The sequence below is a fragment of the Coenobita brevimanus genome, chromosome 30, assembly GCF_032717465.1.
Source record: "Coenobita brevimanus isolate Jiangsu-jjx chromosome 30, ASM3271746v2, whole genome shotgun sequence".
Lineage (NCBI taxonomy): Eukaryota > Metazoa > Arthropoda > Malacostraca > Decapoda > Coenobitidae > Coenobita > Coenobita brevimanus.
Genome location: NC_136983.1, coordinates 30,569,774 through 30,592,583, shown reverse-complemented (window position 1 = coordinate 30,592,583; position 22,810 = coordinate 30,569,774). Strand labels below are relative to the sequence as shown.

The following is a 22,810-nucleotide window of genomic DNA, read 5'->3' as shown; positions in this document are numbered from 1 at the left end:
CTCTCACATAGATTTACCTAACTGGCCAACAAACAAACCTAACTTGATATTAAGAAAAAAATAACCTAACCTAGACATTCCTGGATGAGAAAAAGTGTAAAAATGATACATAGAGCATCCACCATATTCACTTCAGCAGTCAATCTAGTATAATCGTCACAGGTAATATATTTCACATTCATTTTTTTCTCATTTGGTGGTGTCAGGTAATATTACTTATATTCATTATCCTTTCTGTGTGGTGGTGACTGCTAATACTTTTCACTTTTATATTCACTCTGGTTATGCTACGAAGTGTCTGGCAGCCATATGTGTGAAGGTGATGGCACAAAATTCTAGTCTTATATAAACCTCAAGCTCGATTAAATTTATGCGCACCATACCTGGACCCAGCGGAGTGCCAGCGTTTGATCCTTTAGACCAAGGTTGCCGGGAAGAACGTCATCCTCGGTGGACAGAAACCCTACGGAGTAGAGAACCAAACGAACACAAACTATAATTCCGGACAAATGTACATTCTGACCGTCTTAATCAGTGGGTACGACAAAGGAATAAAAAAAAAAAAAAAACTGTACCTACACAGTGAAATTACAATCCAAAAACATTAGAAACACATTATAAATAGTTATTTCAGTGCGCAATGAAGTATATTTAAAGATGCCTAATGACACAGGTAAGATGTTTTAGATATAAGTGCTATAAAAGAGAACTTTAAAATGTATGGAAAGCAAATAGCCAAGCAAGAACTACAATGGAGCCTCTTAAATCTGGTAGTCAGTCAATCAATCAGTCAAAGGACAACACGCTTCCTCTCACGTGAATTCCCTAATGAGGCTGATTATGATACACCTGATGTTTTCTATGAACTGGAATGTAAACCAAATGCCAAAACCAGCTAATTATTTCCCAGCAGTCGCCAGAAATGGTTAGAAAAAGAGAGAAAGAAAGAAAGAATAACAGACTGACAGGCAGAAAATAGGAAATATGAAATGTGTAATAGGATCTGTAGGACTGTTTGCGTCTCAGTTTGGACTCGACTCTATACACTTGTGGCTAAATCCTTCTTACCAAGAGCGATGATTTGCGGTCAGTTACCAAATTCGTTGCCACACTGCACGTTCATGTCATTACATTCCAGGGTCGATGGTGTAGCCACTCACCTACATGCTAAAATCAGAATGATAGTTTAGCATGCTCACGGGATCAGTTCCCAAGAGATGCTTCAGGGCCGAAAATTTCAACCGATTTTGGGGGGCTAGACAAAATGTGTATACCTTCGTACTGAAAACGTAAAATAAAATCGAAACACTTAAGTTTGCAGACCATCTGATATTTTTCAATTTGGTTCTACCTAAAAGTTGATGCCTAATGAGGCATGTATGTTTAATGATGGAGTTGGTTTTTAAAATAAAAGGCTCCATCTACTGCCAATCTGAACTTTTAACTCAAACTGTGACTATGTTTAATATTTTGGCCATTTTACATTTTTGTTACACTATGCTGCACCCTTATCAAGATTGTTCCTACACACCTGCGGTGGGATTCAGGCTGAAATATACCGCCCTGCCTTTATTCTTTTGAAAATGATTATAAAAAAATCTAAGTACCATTATGATTTAGTTTATGATCAGTTTGGATCAAATTTAGAAATATTCGATCAAACAAGCGTAGAATTGTTTGAATAATAAAAATAAACTATTCTAAGCTTTTCTTACCTTTTATTTTCAAGTTCAGCCCTAAAAGCCCAGTGTTGTTTTCTTTAATCTGCCGCGTCCTGGAGACGTGAATTCACCCTCACATGATGTGCACTCATATCCCGGAGACGTGAATTAACGCAGCAACATTGCAAGGTCCCTAATTTGCACAATTTTCATTTTTCGCGAGTGATTTCACGAGTGATTTTTGGCACGTATACACGGGACACCTTCTTCTATTCCTCTACAAGATGCCAAGCAGGGACAATGCCTTATACCGTATAACCTCTTCCCCCCACTGCACGCCATTGTCTCAGCAATTCACCTGTTACCAGTGACCTGGCCAATAAAGACATTCAGGGCCAGAGTGATTCCCCAATCGATGACAATGTGGAGGACAAAGTTTACATAGCATTAGAGGAAGAAACAGTCAGAAATGATGATCAGGTAATGTGGGAAAAAAAGGTCATGAATGGTGATGAGTTAGTGAGTGAAACAATGCTTATAATGCCTATATTACTGTTTGAAAACCAATATACTCTTGTACTACATATAAATTCGTACCAAGTAAATAAATAAATACTGTTTATGAGTGGATAAAATAGTTACCCTCCCATAGAACTCGTTTTCTTTGGTGCCAGCCTGTTAGAAAACCCAGTCAGGTAAGGAGGTACTGGTACCTGGATCGGGTATTTTAAACCTCAGGTGAGCGATTTCTCTATGAATTTTCGATGTTTCTCACCAAAAGCGGATGTTTGAGCGAAAAAGAAAAAGGTCCAAAAATGTCGGGACTAGGACGTACCACTGCCAAGAAAACGTCGGGATGGGACGGGTTAATATTAAAGGTCACTCATCTTTCATAACACAACATGTATTTGCCACATACACACACACACACACACACACACACACACATACATTTGCATTCCATCATAAATACCTTGATCTTAAAATATACAGATTTCAATATACGATAAGCACAAAATATAAACATTTACTCAACGTCAAAAACGAGCACACACGGCTTTTCTCCTCTCCGTCTTGTCAATAACTTCGTTCAAAACCGCCTTTTGATCAAGATTGTGAAGTCTCCTAGAATGAACACTGGACGTATTATAAAAGTGTCCGAGACTGTAGGTAGAGTTACAATAACAACAAAACACAGAAACATAATTTTAAACATAACAGAGAGAAAAACTCACGGGGCCAGAAGGCAACAGTGAGCTATCGACAACGCTTGGTATATGACAAGAACAGCATTGCCACAAAAAGTTATCATTGGAAAACATAACACTACCACTGCATCTCGTTCCAACAGAACTTATGATACCAATGAGTTTCTTTGGTCTCTAGTCAATTTCACTCTCTAATCTGACTACGCTTGGCCATCAACTAAGCAGAAAGTGTATGGGATCTTCGTCATGTCATTTCAGAAATAATAACAACGGGCCATGGATAACATATCGGATAATTTGTTACAACTGAGTATTTGCAACAAATTTTGAAGCATCTCCAATCCCTTCAGTCCAATTAGTTTAATGTATACAGATAGATAGACAGATAGACAAATAGATAGAGAATAATAGAAGGATATGACAGACAGACTGATTTAGGTGTAGATGGATAGATATATAGATATTCTTGCTTCCGTCAGTGTTGTTCATGTTAATCCCCCCAACATGGTGACGTCTTCTTATAGTATATTTCTTCTGCTGCTTGACGGTTTTTATTCATTTTATGACAGCCCCCAGTAGGGAAGGGATTACATGAGGATACAGCTAAGTTTTTATAGCTCTGGCACTCCTAAAAAAAAAAAATGTGTTTGCTGCGAGCAAGAATAAGCGTAAAGGATGCCACTGCACTTAGAGGGTAAAGTTGCCAATATTATTATTATTAGTATTATTATTGTTATTATTATTATTATTATTATTATTATTATAGTAGCAGTAGTAGTAGTGCTACTACTACTAGTAGTAATAGTAATCAAGCTCACCCGAATATAAACCTGATGGAATGCAGGCCAAATTTGGCCTTCTTCCAGTCAACCACCCTTTTCTTGAGGGACAGGGAGTGGAATGAGGGACGTTTGTATAGCCGGTCTGTTCCACTACTCATTTATATCGGTGTCGCCACATGAAGACGTCCCTCTCTAGCATCCCCCGCCTTCCTTCACCAGAAATAACGGTAAAATGAAGGCAGTAGCTAATCACCACTTGACATGTTGCCCTCACCATAGATGCCAAGGCGGTACTGCAGGGTAACAACGACCACGTCCCTCTGCAGGAGTGGGAACGGGTCGTAGTACCTGATTTTGCCCATCGTGAAGCCTCCCCCGTGGATGAACACCATGACGGGCAGACCTGGAGGCGACGCTGCCTGGGAGCCTGGCTGTGGGGGCGAGGTTAGGTTGTCAGGTTCAGTTAGATTAGATTAAGTTAGGTTATCTTAAGTTATTCATCAGATTTTTTCGATGGTTAAGTGAGAGCCGTGATTAAGCTAAATTGGGACAGGAACGATTAAGTTAGACTGGGTTAGATTAGCTTTAATTAGTCATCAGAGTGTGAATGTACCTTGAGTTATTCATAAGACTGGTTGATAGTCTGTGGGTGGGAAGACGGATTAAGTTAGGTTAGGTTAGATAAAGTTATGAATTGGATTGGATGATTGGATGAAAGAGAGAGTAGGGATTATTCAGTTTGGTTAATTAGATGTGGGTGAGAGGAAGGATTAATCGGATTGGTTGATTGGATGTGAGAGTACGGATTAATCAGGTTGGTTAATTGACTGAGGGTGAGAGTATTAATTCATTGGACTAATGATTGATGGTAGCCAGAAACACGACTCTAAAGCTCACCCTCCACAGCGTGAACATAGCGAAATGGAGATAGTCTAGGTCTCTGGGATGTCCCTGATATCCTTCCCCTGTGCCCTAAAAGTGACCTGTTTCCGGAAACTGACCTGCCACCAAAAACTAACCTATTCCGTAAAACTGACCTGTACCCTAAAATTGTACTTTTAAAGTATACCCATAAACTGCAGGCCACAACTGACCTGGCTTGGCGTGAACACATTGAGATAAAGACAGTCAAGGGTGCCCGTGGCTATGCCGGCTCCCTCTGCTCTGTCGAACTGGTTGCTGGGCTGGGGGCACGGCTGGGGGTTCTCGCCCCCATCCCTCACGCCGTCCCAACCTCCTGCTGGTACCGGAGCCTGAAGAAGGAAGAAGGAGGCGAGTATACACTTGGATTCTATCTATCTTTTTCTCTATTGCCTGACACCTTAATCACATAGGGGGTGGCCATACATAAGGTCACATTTACGTCGCTCTGTCGTCACTCATTTGGCTGTTCTCCCTCTAAACTCATATTCCATTACATATATGTCTCTCCATTCCATCCCTTCGTCTTATCCTTGTTATCCCCCTCCTCCTCTCCCTCTCCACATCTTTCACATACATTCTCCTAGTCGGTCTCCCTTCTCCAGTCTCTCCACACTTGGATTAACATCTTCAACTTAGTGACATGTTTTTTAAATATTATTTTGTCTAATATTTTCGCACGATTGTATTCAGTTTAGGGCAGAGGGCAGACCTTTTGCAATGAAGAGATCAGCGAAGATTATATCTAAGCCCTCCAGTTTGAAAAGTCTCTCCAAAGCTCAGTGAAGTCACCTGTAAAAAGCAGAAATATCATTCTCTCTCTCTCTCTCTCTCTCTCTCTCTCTCTCTCTCACCTGGAACATTAGATCGCCTACAGGTGGCTTCGCGTAAGGTATCCCCCGAAACGAGTAAAAGACGCGCTTGTTCTCCGTCTCATGCCTTCGACCTGAGAGATGCCCCTGGGTCAGCTTCACCTCCACTATCTCCTCCTCCTGGGTCTCTTTACCTCCCCACACCACCTCTTCCACCTTGTACTGTGTCTGTGTAACCTCCTCCTCCGCCATCACACACACCACCACCACAGCCACCACCACCATCACCACTACTGCCGCCGCACTCGCTAATTTCATCCTGGGTGAGAGAAGGAGAAGACTATTAACATCATCATCATCACTCCCGCTACCATACACACACACATACCATTGGAACTCACACACAAACACACACACACACACACACACACACACACACCACTGGAACTCTCACTACCTCCATTCTGCGCGAGAGAATTATTAAAGATGTGCAAACAATAACTTACCTCAACGTTTTGGCTGTGTAAACAAGGAGAATGGCTGCATAACAAACTATTATTTCCTTCCCGCCATACCACAACTACCACACACCACCACCACACATCACTTTAACCACAACATTACCACAGCTGCAACACACCGCCAACACCACCACAGCTACCACATACCACCATCACTATACTACCACAATTACCACTCACCACTAAAACCAAACACCACAACAGCCACCACACAACATCAGCTACAACACACCACCACCACCACCACTGCCACCACAGCTACCAAATATCACAAACACCTTACCTGCATAGCTACCAAATACCACCAGCATCAAACTAATACAACCACCACACCACACCACCATCACCACACCTACTACACACCACCACACCTACCAAACCACCACAACTACCACACAACATCACACCTACCACACACCACCACATGCCACAGCGCACCACCACATGCCACCACACACCGTCATATGCAACCACACACCAGCATATGCCACAACACACCACACATGCCACCATACACCACAATATGACACCACAACCTCCACATGCCATCAAACACCATCATATGGCACCACACACCACAATATGTCACCACACACCATAATATGCAACCTCGCACCACCATGTGCCACCATGCACCACAACACACCACCAAAGGCACCACTCCTACCACACACCACCACATCTACCACACACCACCACATCTACCACACACCACCACATCTACAACACACCACCACAACTAACGCACACCACCACACTTACCACACACCACCACACCTATCATACACCACCACGCCTATCACACACCACCACTCCTACCACACACCACCACTCCTACCACACACAACCACACCTACCACACACAACCACACCTACCACACTCAACCACAGCTATCACATACTACCACATATACCACACACAACCACAACCACCACACACCACCACACCTGCCAACCTCCACCACCACAGCACCTACAACACACCACAGCACCTACAACACACCACCACAGCACCTACAACACACCACAACACCTACAACATACCACCACACCTACCACACACCACCACTCCTGCCACACACCACCACTCCTACTACACACCACCACACCTACCACACACCACCACACCTACCACACACCATCACTCCTACCACACACCACCACACCTGCCAGACACCACCACTTCTACCACACACCACCACACCTACGACACTCCACCACCACCACTCCTACCACACACCACCACACTCCACCACCACCACTACTACCACACACCACCACACCTACAACACACCACAACACCTATCACCCTACCACACACCACAACACCTATCACACACCACCACACCTACCACACACCACCACTCCTACCACACACCACCACTCCTACCACACACACAACCACACCTACCACACACCACCACACCTACCACACACAACCACTCCTACCACACACCACCAATCCTACCACATACTACCACACCTACCACACACCACAACACCTACTGCACACCACCACACCTACCACACTCCACTACCACCACTCCTATCACACACCACCACACCTACCACACATCACCACTCCCAACACACACCACCACACCTACCACACATCACAAAACCTACCACACACCGCCACTCCTACCACACACCATCACACCTACCACACTCCACCACCACCACTCCTATCACACACTACCACTCATACCACACACCACCATACTTACCACACACCACCGTTCCTACCACACACCACCACTCCTACCACACAACCACTCCTACCACACACCACCACTCCTACCACACACCACCACTCTTACCACACACCACCATCACCACTCCTACCACACACCACCATTCCTACCACACAACACCACACCTACCACACACCACCATTCCTGCGACGCACCACCACTCATACCACACGCCACCGCACCTAGCACACACCACGACTCCTACCACACACCACCACTCCTACCACACACCGCCACACCAACATTCCTACCACACACCACCACACCTACCACACACCACCACTCCTACCACACACCACCACACCTACCACACACCACCATTCCTACCGAACAAGTGAATAGCTTGGATGATTATTCTGGATCAACTTTGAGTAACAGATCTGTAATTTCTGTCGTTATGTCTCCAGTCGCAAGGGAGGAGTTGCTGAAAGTTGGTTAAAAGATTCTGCTGCTGGTAATGACGAGGTTCCCATTAGTGTAATAAAGGAAACAACCAACATACTATGCCCAATTCTCTTACATCTATGCAACTCATCTTTTGCAACTGGAATATTCCCCAACAAGTTAAAGATTGCGAAAGTAATACCAATTTTTAAGGCTGGTGATAGAAGAGAATTAAAAAATTACAGGCCTGTGTCTGCTTCCTGCAATAAGTAAAATCTTAGAGAGTTTAATGTCCTGTAGGCTCATGGAGTGCTGCTGTAAAAATGATAGTTTGGTTGATTCTCATTATGGATTTCGTAAAGGCCAGTCAACAGAAACTGTCCTTTTATCATTTACTAATGATATTTTACATTCGTTTGATAAGAGACTGTTTTCCATTGCAGTGTTTTTAGATCTATCTAAGGCTTTTGACACTGTTGACCACAATATATTACTCTCTAAACTGGAACATTATGGTGTCGGAGATATTTCTATTTTATGGTTCCACTCATACCTAAAAAATTGCAAACAGTTTGTCCAGTTTAAAGAACATGCATCCGACACAAAGATAATTTCCTATGGAGTTCTGCAGGGATCCATTTTGGCACCACTGTTGTTTCTTTTATATATAAATGAAATTGTTTATTCTAGTAAGAAACTCAAATTCATAATTTTCGCTGATGATTGTACAATCTATGCTAGTCACCAGTCTTCACTCCCTGACGCAAATAATGAATAATGAACTAATCAGCTTTAACAGATGGATAACTAATAATAAACCTACATTAAATACCAATAAAACAACGGTTATCAATTTTTATCGGAAGAAAAATATACCACAGCATCGGGATCCGTTAAGAATAGGCGAGAGTGTGGTGAAAGAGGTTGATCATACAAATTTTTTGGGTTTAATTGTCGATAAACATCTTTCCTGGAACTTACACATTCAAAATGTGGTCACTAAGATAAACAAGCAATGTGGTACAATGAAATTAACTAGCCACATACTAAACGTCAAAGAACTAAAACTAATATATTACCATTTAGTGTATCCTAACATTTTCTATTGCCACTCAGTATGGGCAAATTCTGGCAAAATATAAAGTTAATCCACTTCGAATTGCACACACAAAAAAAAAGATTGCTAGAACAGTTGCCAGAAGTCCTAGGTTCTGTCATACGAACAACCTTTTTTGTGAACTGAAATTGTTAAAAATAGATGACATAAGTCGATACTGTAATGCTGTCTTTGTATACAAATCTCTCAATGGTTATATCAATGATATCATGTTCCAATACCACTCTAACAGAAATTATGATTTAAGAAATAATAACGATTTAAAAATTCCATTAATGGCTACATCACTTTCACAAACGTCGATACTGTATCAGGGAGTGAAGATCTGGAATAAATTGCCATTAAATATACGAGTGAAGGACAACATCTTAAGCTTTAAGAATCACCGAAAGAATATTTATTACAAGCCTATAGTTATCACGTATAAATGATAAATAATTTTAGCTAACCCAAATAACCGTGTACTATGTGGATGTTGCTTTAAAATTAGTATACGCCATCATAATCGCAACCTTGATACTAAAATAATTTTATATAACTGTTTTTACGTTTATTGTACATGGTAGGTTATGTATTCATGGCTTGTAGCATAAGTACATGTAAATGAATGTGTATGTATATACTGTATATGCATATAAAATTGAATGTATGTATGTATGTATGTATACTGTATGCATGGTTAATAGCGTATATGTTTGTATGTATATGTATGCATATGTCTATGTATGTATGTATGTACGTATGTATGTATTGGTATGTATGTATGTAAGTATGTATGTATGTATGTATGTTAGTAAGTATATATGTGTGTATGTATGTATGTGGTAATGTATGTAGGTAAGTATACATTATGTATGTATGTTTGTATGTGTTTTAATATATGTGTACAGGTTGTGTATTTACAAATATATTTGTTTGAGTATTTACGGATTTGAATCTATGTGTATAAGTGTGATCTATTTATTGTACTTGTAATGCAAGTTTAGTATTATGTATATGTATTTGAATGTGTAATTATGTATGTGTGTATGTGTATATGTATTCATGAATAAATGATTATGTGCATGTGTTTGGATGTATTGTGCGTATGTGAATATCTAAATGTATGTGTATATGTGTATATATATCTGAATGCATTTCATCCCACATTTTTTTTATTTTTTATTATTTTAATTTAGAATTAAGGACAATTCTATATAACAAATCTTAGCTATCTTACTGTATAAGGAATTCTAATTTTTTAACTATTTTATAAATTTTGTTTGGAGTTGATTTGGTATTATCACTTTGGTTCTGATAAAGAGATAATCAGCACAGTTCAAGAAAAGTCAAATGTTCTGAGGATCATTTCGATGTTGTTAAATTACAGGTGCCTTTTACGAGAGCTTCTACTCCCAAAGGCTCAACCACTTTTCAATTTACGGATCCATTGTAAAATATTTTGTATTTGTTTTGGCTAAATAAAGAACTCATTTAATCGATCAGTCACACACCCCCACACCTACCACACTCCACGACCACCACTCCTACCACACACCACCACTCCTACCACACACCACGATACTTAACACACACCATCACAACTACCAAACACCACCACACCTACCAGACACCACCACTCCTACAACACACTACCACTCCTACCACACACTAATACTCTTACCACACACCACCACCCCTAACACACACCACCACCCGAATCACACGCCACCACCACCACTCCTATCACAAACCACAACTCCCACCCCACACCACCATTCCTACAACACACCACGACACCTACCACACACCACCACTCCTACTACACACCTACCACCACCACCCTACAACACACCGCCACACCTACCACACATCACCACACCTACCATACACCACCACTTATAACACACCACCCCGCCTACCACATTTCACCACCACCAATCCTACTACACACAACCACTCCTTCCACACACCACCAAACTTACCACACACCACAACTCTACTACATACCACCACTCCTACCGCACACCACCACTCTTACCACACACCACCACTCCGACCACACTTCATCACTCCTACCACTCACCACCACACCTACCACAATCCACCACCAGCACTCCAACCACATACCACCACACTTACCACAAACCACAAATCCTACAACACACCACAGCACCTACCACACACCACCAATCCTACAATACACCACAGCACCTACCACACACAACCACACCTACAACACACCACCACTCCTGCCACACACCACCACTCCAACTACGCATCACCAAACCTACCACACACCACCACACCTACCACACACCACGATACTTAACACACACCATCACACCTACCAAACACCATCACACCTACGAAACACCACCATTCCTACAACACACCATCACACCTACCACACACCAACACTCTTACCACACACCACCACCCCTACCACACACCACCACCCCTACCACAGCCCAATCACACACCACCACCACCACTCCTACCACAAACCACAACTACCACATACCACCACTCCTACAACACACCACGACACCTACCACACACCACCACTCCTACTACTCCACCACACCTACCACACACCACCACACCTACCACACCCTAACACTCCTACCACACACCACGAAACCTACAACACACCTCCACTTCTACCACACACCACCACACCTACCACACACCACCACTCATAACACACCACCCTGCCTACAACACTTCACCACCACCACTCCTACTACACACAACCACTCCTTCCACACACCAACACGCTTACCACACACCACCACTCTATCACATACCAACACACCTACTGCACACCACCTCTCCTACCACACACCAGCACTCCTACCACACACCAGCACTCCTACCATACACCACCACACCTACCACAATCCACCACCAGCATTCCTACCACACACCACCACTCCTACCACAGACCACCACACTTACCACACACCACCAACCCTACAACACACCACAGCACCTACCACACACGACCAATCCAACAACACACCACAGCTCCTACGACACACAACCACACCTACCACACACCACTACTCCAATTACAGACCACCACACCTACCACACACCACCAAACCTACCACACACCACCACTCCTTCCACACACCACCACACCTGCCGTACACAACCACCACCACTACTTCCACACAACACCACACCTACCACACACCATAAAACCTATCACCCTACCACACAACATAACACCTATCACACACCACCTCACCTACCACACGCTACCACACCAACCGCACACCAAAACTCCTACCACACACCAACACTCCTACCACACACCAAAACTCCTACCACACACAACCACACCTACCATAAACTACCACTTCTACCACACCAGCACACTTATCATACACCTCCACCAACACTCCTACTACACACCACCACACCTAACACACACAACCACACCTACCAACCACCATGAAACCTATCACACACCACCACTCCTACCACACACCACTACACCTACCACACACCACGACATCTACATAACACCACCACTCCTATATCACACCACCATTCCTACCACACACCACCACACCTACCACACACCACGACTCCTACAATACACCATTACACCTACCACACACCACCACACCTACCACACACCACCACTCCTACAATACTCCACCACACTTACCACACTCCACCACCATCACTCCTACCACACACCACCACTCCTACCGCACACGACCACACTTACCACACACCAGTACGTATAACACACACTACCACACCTACCAAACACCACCACACTTACCACACACCATCACACCACACTCCACCACACCCACCACACACCAACACTCCAACAACACACCACCAAACCTATCACATTCCACCACCACCACTCCTATCACAAAACACCACTCCTACCACACACCACCACTCCTACCACACACCAATACTCCTACCACACACCAGCACACCTACCACACAGCACCACTCCTACCACACACCACGACACGTACTAAACATCACCACTCCTACCACACACCATCACTCCTACCACACACCACAATGCCTACCACACACCACCACTCCTACCACACACCAACACTCCTACCACACACAAGCACACCTACCACACAGCACCACTCCTACCACACACCACGACACCTACGAAACATCACCACTCCTACCACACACTACCACACACCATCATTCCTACCACACACCACAATGCCTACCACACACCACCACGCCTAAAACACATCATCACTTCTACTACACAGCACCACACCAATCACACACAACTACTCCTACCACACACCTCCATTTCTACCACACACCATCACACTTACCACACACCACCGCTCCTACCACACACCACAACACCTACCAAACATCACCACAACTACCACACCAAAACACCTATCACACACCACCACTCCTACCACACATCACCACTTCCACTCCTCTAACACAAACCACCACTCCTACCACACACCACCACTCTTACCACACACCACCACTCCTGCCACACACCACCACACCAACTACACACCACCACAACTATGAAACACCACAACACCTACCACACACACCACTGCTGCCACACATCACCACCACCACTCTTACCACACACCACCACACCTACCACACACCACCACTTCCACCATACACCACCACATCTACCACTCACTGCCACTCCTACCACACACATCACAACTACCAAACCCCACAACTTCTACAACACACTACCACACTTCCAACACACCACCACACCTACCACACACCACCATTCCTACCACACACCACCACTCCTACCACACAACCACACCTACCACACGCCACCACTCCTACCACACACATCACAACTACCAAACCCCACAACTTCCACAACACACCACCACACCTACCACACACCATCATTCCTACCACACACCACCACTTCTACCACACACCATCACTCCTACTGCACACCACCACACCTACCACACTCCAACACCACCACTTATAACACACCACCACTCCTACCACACACCACCACACCTACCACACACTACCACTCAAACCACACACGAACACTCCTACCACACACCAGCACACGCACCACACACAACCATTCCTACTACACACAACGACACCTACGACACACCAACACTCCTACCACACACTACCACAACTACCACTCACGACCACTCCTACCACACACCACAACACCTACCTCACACCACCACTCCTACAACACATCATCACTACAACCATACATCACCACACACCACCACACCTACCACACACCACCACACCTACCACATACCAAAACTCCTACCACACACCACCACACCTACCATCCACCACCACTCTACCAAACACCATCACTCCAACCACACATCACCACTCATACTGCACACCTCCACACCTACCACTACCCACCACTCTTACCACACACCACGACAACTACCACACACCACCACACCTACAATACACCACAACTCAAACCACACACCACCACTCCTACCACACACCACCACACCTACCAAACATCGCCATAACTACCACACACCACCACATCTAGCACGCACCACCACTTCTACCACACATCAGAACCACCACTCCTCTACCACACACCACCACTTCAACCATACACCACCACTGCTACTACACACCACGACACCTACCACACACCACCACTCCTCCAACACACCACCACACCTACCACACACCACCACACCTACCACACCCCAACACTCCTACCACACACCACAACACCTACCAAACATCACCATAACAACCACACCAAAACACCTACCACACACCACCACTCTTACCACACATCACCACTTCCACTCCTCTAACACAAACCACCACTCCTACGAAACACCACCACTCCTGCTACACGTCACCACACCAACCACACACCACGACAACTATGAAACACCACAACACCTACCACACACACCACTGCTGCCACACATCACCACAACCACCTTCACCACACACCACCACACCAACCACACACCACCACTTCCACCACACACACCACATCTACCACTCACTGCCACTCCTACCACACACCACCACACCTACCACACACCACCACTCCTACCACACAACCACACCTACCCCACACCACCACTCCTACCACACACATCACAACTACCAATCCCCACAACTTCTACAACACACCACCACACTTACAACACACCACCACACCTACTACACACATCCATTCCTACCACACACCACCACTTCTACCACACACCATCACTCCTACCGCACACCACCACACCTACCACACTCCAGCACCACCACTCATAACACACCACCACTCCTACAACACACCACCACACCTACCACACACTACCACTCAAACCACACACGAACACTCCTACCACGCACCAGCACACCCACCACACACAATCACTCCTACTACACACAACGACACCTACGACACACCAACACTCCTACCACACACTACCACAACTACCACTCACGACCACTCCTACCACACACCACAACACCTACCACACACCACCACTCCTACAACACATCATCACTACTACCATACATCACCACACCTACCACACACCACCACACCTACCACACACCACCACACCTACCACACACCACCACACCTACCACACACCACCACACCTACCACACACCACCACTCTACCAAACACCATCACTCCAACCACACACCACCACTCATACTGCACACCCCCACACCTACCACTACCCACCACTCTTACCACACACCACGACAACTACCACACACCACCACACCTACAATACACCACAGCTCAAACCACACACCACCACTCCTACCACACACCACCACACCTACCAAACATCGCCATAACTACCACACACCACCACACCTACCACACACCACCACTTCTACCACACATCAGAACCACCACTCCTCTATCACACACCACCAATTCAACCATACACCACTGCTACTACACACCACGACACCTACCACACACCACCACTCCTACAACACACCACCACACCTACCACACACCACCACACCTACCACACCCCAACGCTCCTACTACACACCACGAAACCTACAACACATCGCCACTCCTACCACACACCAGCACACCTACCACACACCACCATTCCTAACACACCACCCCACCTACCACATGTCACCACCACCACTCCTACCACACACCACCATACTTACCACAAACCACCACTCTACCACACACCACCACACCTACAACATACCACCACTCCTACCACACACCATCACTCCTACCACACACCACCACACCTACCACAATCCACCACTAACACTCCTACCACACACCACCACTCCTACCACAAACCATCACACTTACCACACACCACCATTCCTACAACACACCACAGCACCTACCACACTTTACCAATCCTGCAACACACCACATCCCCTACCACATAGAACCACACCTACCACACACCGCCACTCCTGCCACACACCACCACTTCAACTACACACCACCACACCTACCACACACCACCACACCTACCACACACCGCCACTCCTGCCACACACCACCACATCTGCCATGCACAACCACTCCTACCACACGCCACCACCAACACTACTACCACACAACACCACACCTACCACACACCATAACTCCTATCACCCTACCACACACCATAACACATATCACACACCACTACACCTACCACACACTACCACACCAACCACACATCACTACTCCTACCACACACCACAACTACCACACACCACAACTCCTACCACAAACAACCACACCTACCATACGCACCCACTCCTACCACACGCCACCATTCCTAACACTCACTACCACACCTAACATACACCACCACTCCTACGACACACCAAAACACCTACCAAACGTCACCACATCTACCACACCACAACACCTACCATACACCACTTCTCCTACCACACATCACCATCACCACTCCTCTAACGCAAACCACCACTCCTACTATACACCACCACTCCTACCACACACAACCACTCCTGCCACACACCACCACACCAACCACACACCACAGCAACTATCACACACCAAAACACCTACCACACACACCACTCCTGCCACACACCACCACCACCGCTCGTACCACACACCACCACACCTACCACACACCAACACTTCCACCACACACCACCTGACCTACCACTCACAACCACTCCAAAAACACACCACAACACCTACCACACACCACCACTCCTACCAAACCACCACACCTACCACACACCACCACTCCTACCACACACCATCACAGCTACCACACACCACCACACTTACAACACACCACCACACCTACCACACACCACCACACCTACCAAACACCACCATTCCTACCACACACCACCACTTCTACCACACACCATCACTCCTACCATACACCATCATACCTACCACACTCCAACACCACCACTCATAACACATCACCACTCCTACCACACACCACCACACTTACCACACACAACCACTCCAACCACACACCAATACTCGTACAATACACCAGCACACCTACCACACAGCATCACTCCTACTACACACAACGACACCTTCGACACACCAGCACTCCTACCACACACTACCACAACTATCAAATACCACCACTACTACCACACACCGAAACACCTACCACACACCACCACTCGTACAACACATCATCACTACTACCATACACCACCACACCTACCACACACCAGCAGTCCTACCACACACCACCACACCTACCACATACGAAAACTATCACACACCACCACACCTACCACCCACCACCACTCCTACCAAACACCATCACTCCAACCACACACCACCACTCTTACTGGACACCCCCACACCTACCACACACCACCACTCTTACCACACACCACGACAACTACCACACACCTCCACATCTACAACACACAATAACTTCTACCGCACACCACGACTCCTACCACACACCACCACACCTACCACACACCATCACTCCTACCACACATCACAACCACCACTCCTATACAACGCACCACCACCCCAACCACACACCACCACTCCTACCACACACTATGACACCTACCACACACCACAACACGTACCACACACCAACACTCCTACCACACACAACGAAACCTGCAACACACCGCCACTCCTACCACACACCACCACACCTACCACACACCACCACTCCTAACACCATCCCAACTAACACACTTCACCACCACCACTCCTACCACACACCACCACTCCTAACACCATCCCAACTAACACACTTCACCACCACCACTCCTACCACACACCACCACTCCTTCCACACACCACAACACTTACCACACACCTGCACTCTACCACACACCACCACACCTACAACACACCACCACTCCTACCACACACCACCACTCCTACCACACACCATCACTCCTACCACACACCACCACACCTACCACAATCCACCACCAACACTCCTACCACACACCACCACTCCTACCACAGACCAACACACTTACCACACACCACCAATCCTACAACACACAACAGCACCTACCTTACACCACCAATCCTGCAACACACCACAGAACCTAACACACACAACCACACCTTCCACACACCAGCAATCCTGCCAAACACCACCACTTCAACTACACACCACCACGCCTACCACATACCACCACACCTACCATACACCACCACTACTACCACACACCAGCACATCTGCCATACACAACCACTCTTACCACACACCACAAACCTACCACATGCCACAACCACAAGTACTACCACACAACACCACACTACCATACACCATAACTCCTATCACCCTACCACACACCATAACACCTATCACACACCACCGCACCTACCACTCACTACGACACCAAGCACATACCACCACTCCTACCACACACCGCCACTCCTACCACACACAACCACACCTACCATACACTACCACTTCTACCACACACCAGGATACTTACCACACTTGCCACACACCACCACCAACACTCCTACTACACACCACCACACCTAACACACACAACTACACCTACAACACACCACGAAACCTACGACACACGACCACTCATACCACACACCATACCTACCACACACCACAACACCAACATGACACCACCACTCCTACCACACACCACCATTCCTACCACACACCACCACCCCTACCACACACCACCATCACCACTCCTCCCATACACCAACACACCTACCAAACCCCACCACTCCTACAACACACCATTACACCTACCACACACCACCACACCTACCACACACCGCCACCCCTACAACACACCACCACACCTATCACAGTCCACCACGACCACTCGTACGACACATGACCACTCCTACCACACACCACCACTCCTACCACACACCACCACACTTACCACACACCACTACTCATGACACACACTAGCACTCCTACCACACACCACCATACTTACCACACACCACCACACTTACCACACAACACCACACTCCACCACCACCACTCCTATCACACACCAGCACTCCTACAACACACCACAACACTTACCACATACCATCACTCCTAACACACGCCAAAACATGTACCACACACCAGAACACCTACCACACACCAACACTCCTACCACACACCACGAAACCAATGAAACTTCACTACTCCTACCACACACTACCACAACTACCACACACCACCATTCCTACTATACACCACAACGCCTACCACACACCACCACTACTAAAACACATCATCACTCCTACCACACACCAACCACGGGTACCATTCACAACCATTCCTACCACACACCACCATTCCTATAACACACCACCACACTTTCCATACACCACCACTCCTACCACACACCACAACACCTACCAAACATCACCGCAACTACCACACCACCACACCTACCACACACCACCACTTCTACCACACATCACCACCACCACTCCTCTAACACAAACCACCACTCCTACCACACACCACCACTCCTACCACGCACCACAACACCTACCACACACACACCTCCTGCCACACACCACCACCACCACTCCTACCACACACCACCACCATCACTCCTATCACACACCACCACACCTACCACACACCACCACTTCCACCACACACCACCACTTCCACCACACTCCACCACACCTACCACTCACCAGCACTCCTACCACACACCACCACACCTACCACACACCACCACTCCTACCACTCCACCACACCTACCACACATCACCACTCCTACCACACACCATTTCTACTACCACACACCACCATTCCTTCCATACACCACCACACTTACCACAAACCACCACACCTACCACACACCACCATTCCTACCACACACCACCACTTTTACCACACACCATCACTCCTAGTGCACACCACCACACCTACCACACTCCAAGACCTCCACTCATAACACACACCACCACTACTATCACACACCACCACACTTACCACACACTACCACTCCAACCACACACCAACACTCCTACCACACAACAGCACATCTACCACACACCACCACTCCTACCACACAACAGCACATCTACCACACACCACCACTCCTACCACACAACAGCACATCTACCACACACCACCACTCCTACTACACACAACGACACCTACGACACACCACCACTCCTACCACACACTACCACAACTACCACACACCACCACTCCTTCCACACACCGCAATACCTACTACACACCACCACTCCTTCAACACATCATCACTCCTACCATTTACCACCACACTTACCACACACCACCACTCCTTCCACACACCACCACTCCTTCAACACATCATCACTCCTACCATACACCACCACACCTACCACACACCACCACACCTACCAAACATCACCACAACTACCACACACTACCACACCTACCACACACCACCACTAGTACAAAACATCACAACCACAACTCCTCTACCACACACCACCACTCCAACCACAGACCACCACTCTTACCACACACCACGACACATACCACACACCACCACAACTACCACACACCACCCCACCTAACACATTTCACCATCACCACTCCTATCACACACCACCACTCCTTCCACACACCACAACTCTTACTACACACCACCACTCTACCACACACCACCACACCTATCACACACCACCACTCCTACCGTCCACCACCACTCCTACCACCCACCACCACTCCTACCACATACCATCACTCCTACCACACACCACCATACCTACCATAATCAACCACCAGCACTCCTACCACACACCACCACTCCTACCACAGACCACCACACTTACTGCACACCACCAATCCTGCAACACAGCACAGCACCTACCACACACCACCAATCCTGCAACACACCACAGTACCTACCACACAACACCACACCTACCACACACAACTACTGCCACACACCTCCACTTCAACTACACACCACCACAACTATCACACACATCCCACACCTACCACACACCACCACTCCTACCACACACTACCACACCTGCCATACACAATCACTGCTACCAAACACCACGAACCTACCATACTCCACGACCACCACCACTACCACACAACACCACACCTACCACACACCACAACTCCTATCACCCTACAACAGACCATAACACCTATCACACACCACCAGACCTACCACACGCTACCACACCAACCACACACAACAACTCCTACCACACACCACAACACTTACCACACACCACTATTCCTACTTCACACCAACACTCATACCACACACCAGCACACCTACCACACACCACTATTTCTATCACACACCACGATACATACGAAACATCACCACTCCTACCACATACTACCACAACTACGACACACCACCATTCCTTCTACACACCACACGTCCTACCACACACCACCACTCCTATCACACATCTTCACTCCAACCACACACAACCACACCTACCACACAAAACAACTCCTACCACACACCACCATTCCTACCACATACCACCACACTTACCACACACAACCATTAGTACCACACACCACAACATCTACCAAACATTACCATTCCTACCAAACACCATCACTCCTACCACACACCACCACTCCTACCACACGTTACTACCACCACTCCTCTAACAAACCACCACTCCAACCACACACCTCCACTCCTACCACAACCACCACTCCTACCACACATCACCACACCTACCACACACCACCACTCCTACCACACACCACCAAACCTATCACACACCAACACTCCTACCACACACCAGCACACCTACCACACACCAACGCTCCTACCACACAACCACACCTACGACACACCACCACTCCTACCACACTCTAACACCACCACTCCTACTAAACACCACCACTCCTTCCACACACCACCACACTTACCACACACCACCACTCGTACCACACACCGACACTCCTATCACACCCAAACACACCTACCACACACCACCACTCCTACGAAACACCTCGACACCTACGACATACCACCACGCCTACCACACACTACCACAACTACGACACACAACCACTGCTACCACACACCAAAACACCTACCACAAATCACCACTCAGACTACGCATCATCACTCCTAGCACACACCATCTATCACACACCACCACACCTACGACATACAAACACTCCTACCACACACCACCATACTTAACACACACCACCACTCCTACCACACAC

At 46.9% G+C, this 22,810-nt stretch overlaps 1 protein-coding gene across 1 annotated transcript in view; it reads right to left on the bottom strand.

Annotated features, from left to right (window-relative positions):
• LOC145395176 (juvenile hormone esterase-like) overlaps positions 1-22,810 on the bottom strand; it is a 143,947-nt gene that overhangs the window by 30,113 nt on the left and 91,024 nt on the right. Inside the window, exons 2-5 of the mRNA XM_080268868.1 lie at positions 5,427-5,703; positions 4,746-4,904; positions 3,926-4,082; positions 384-463 (exon numbers count right to left, since the gene is read on the bottom strand). Coding sequence (XP_080124994.1) covers positions 384-463; positions 3,926-4,082; positions 4,746-4,904; positions 5,427-5,702 — 672 coding nt within the window. The 5' untranslated portion in view covers position 5,703. The remainder of the gene's footprint in view (positions 1-383; positions 464-3,925; positions 4,083-4,745; positions 4,905-5,426; positions 5,704-22,810) is intronic.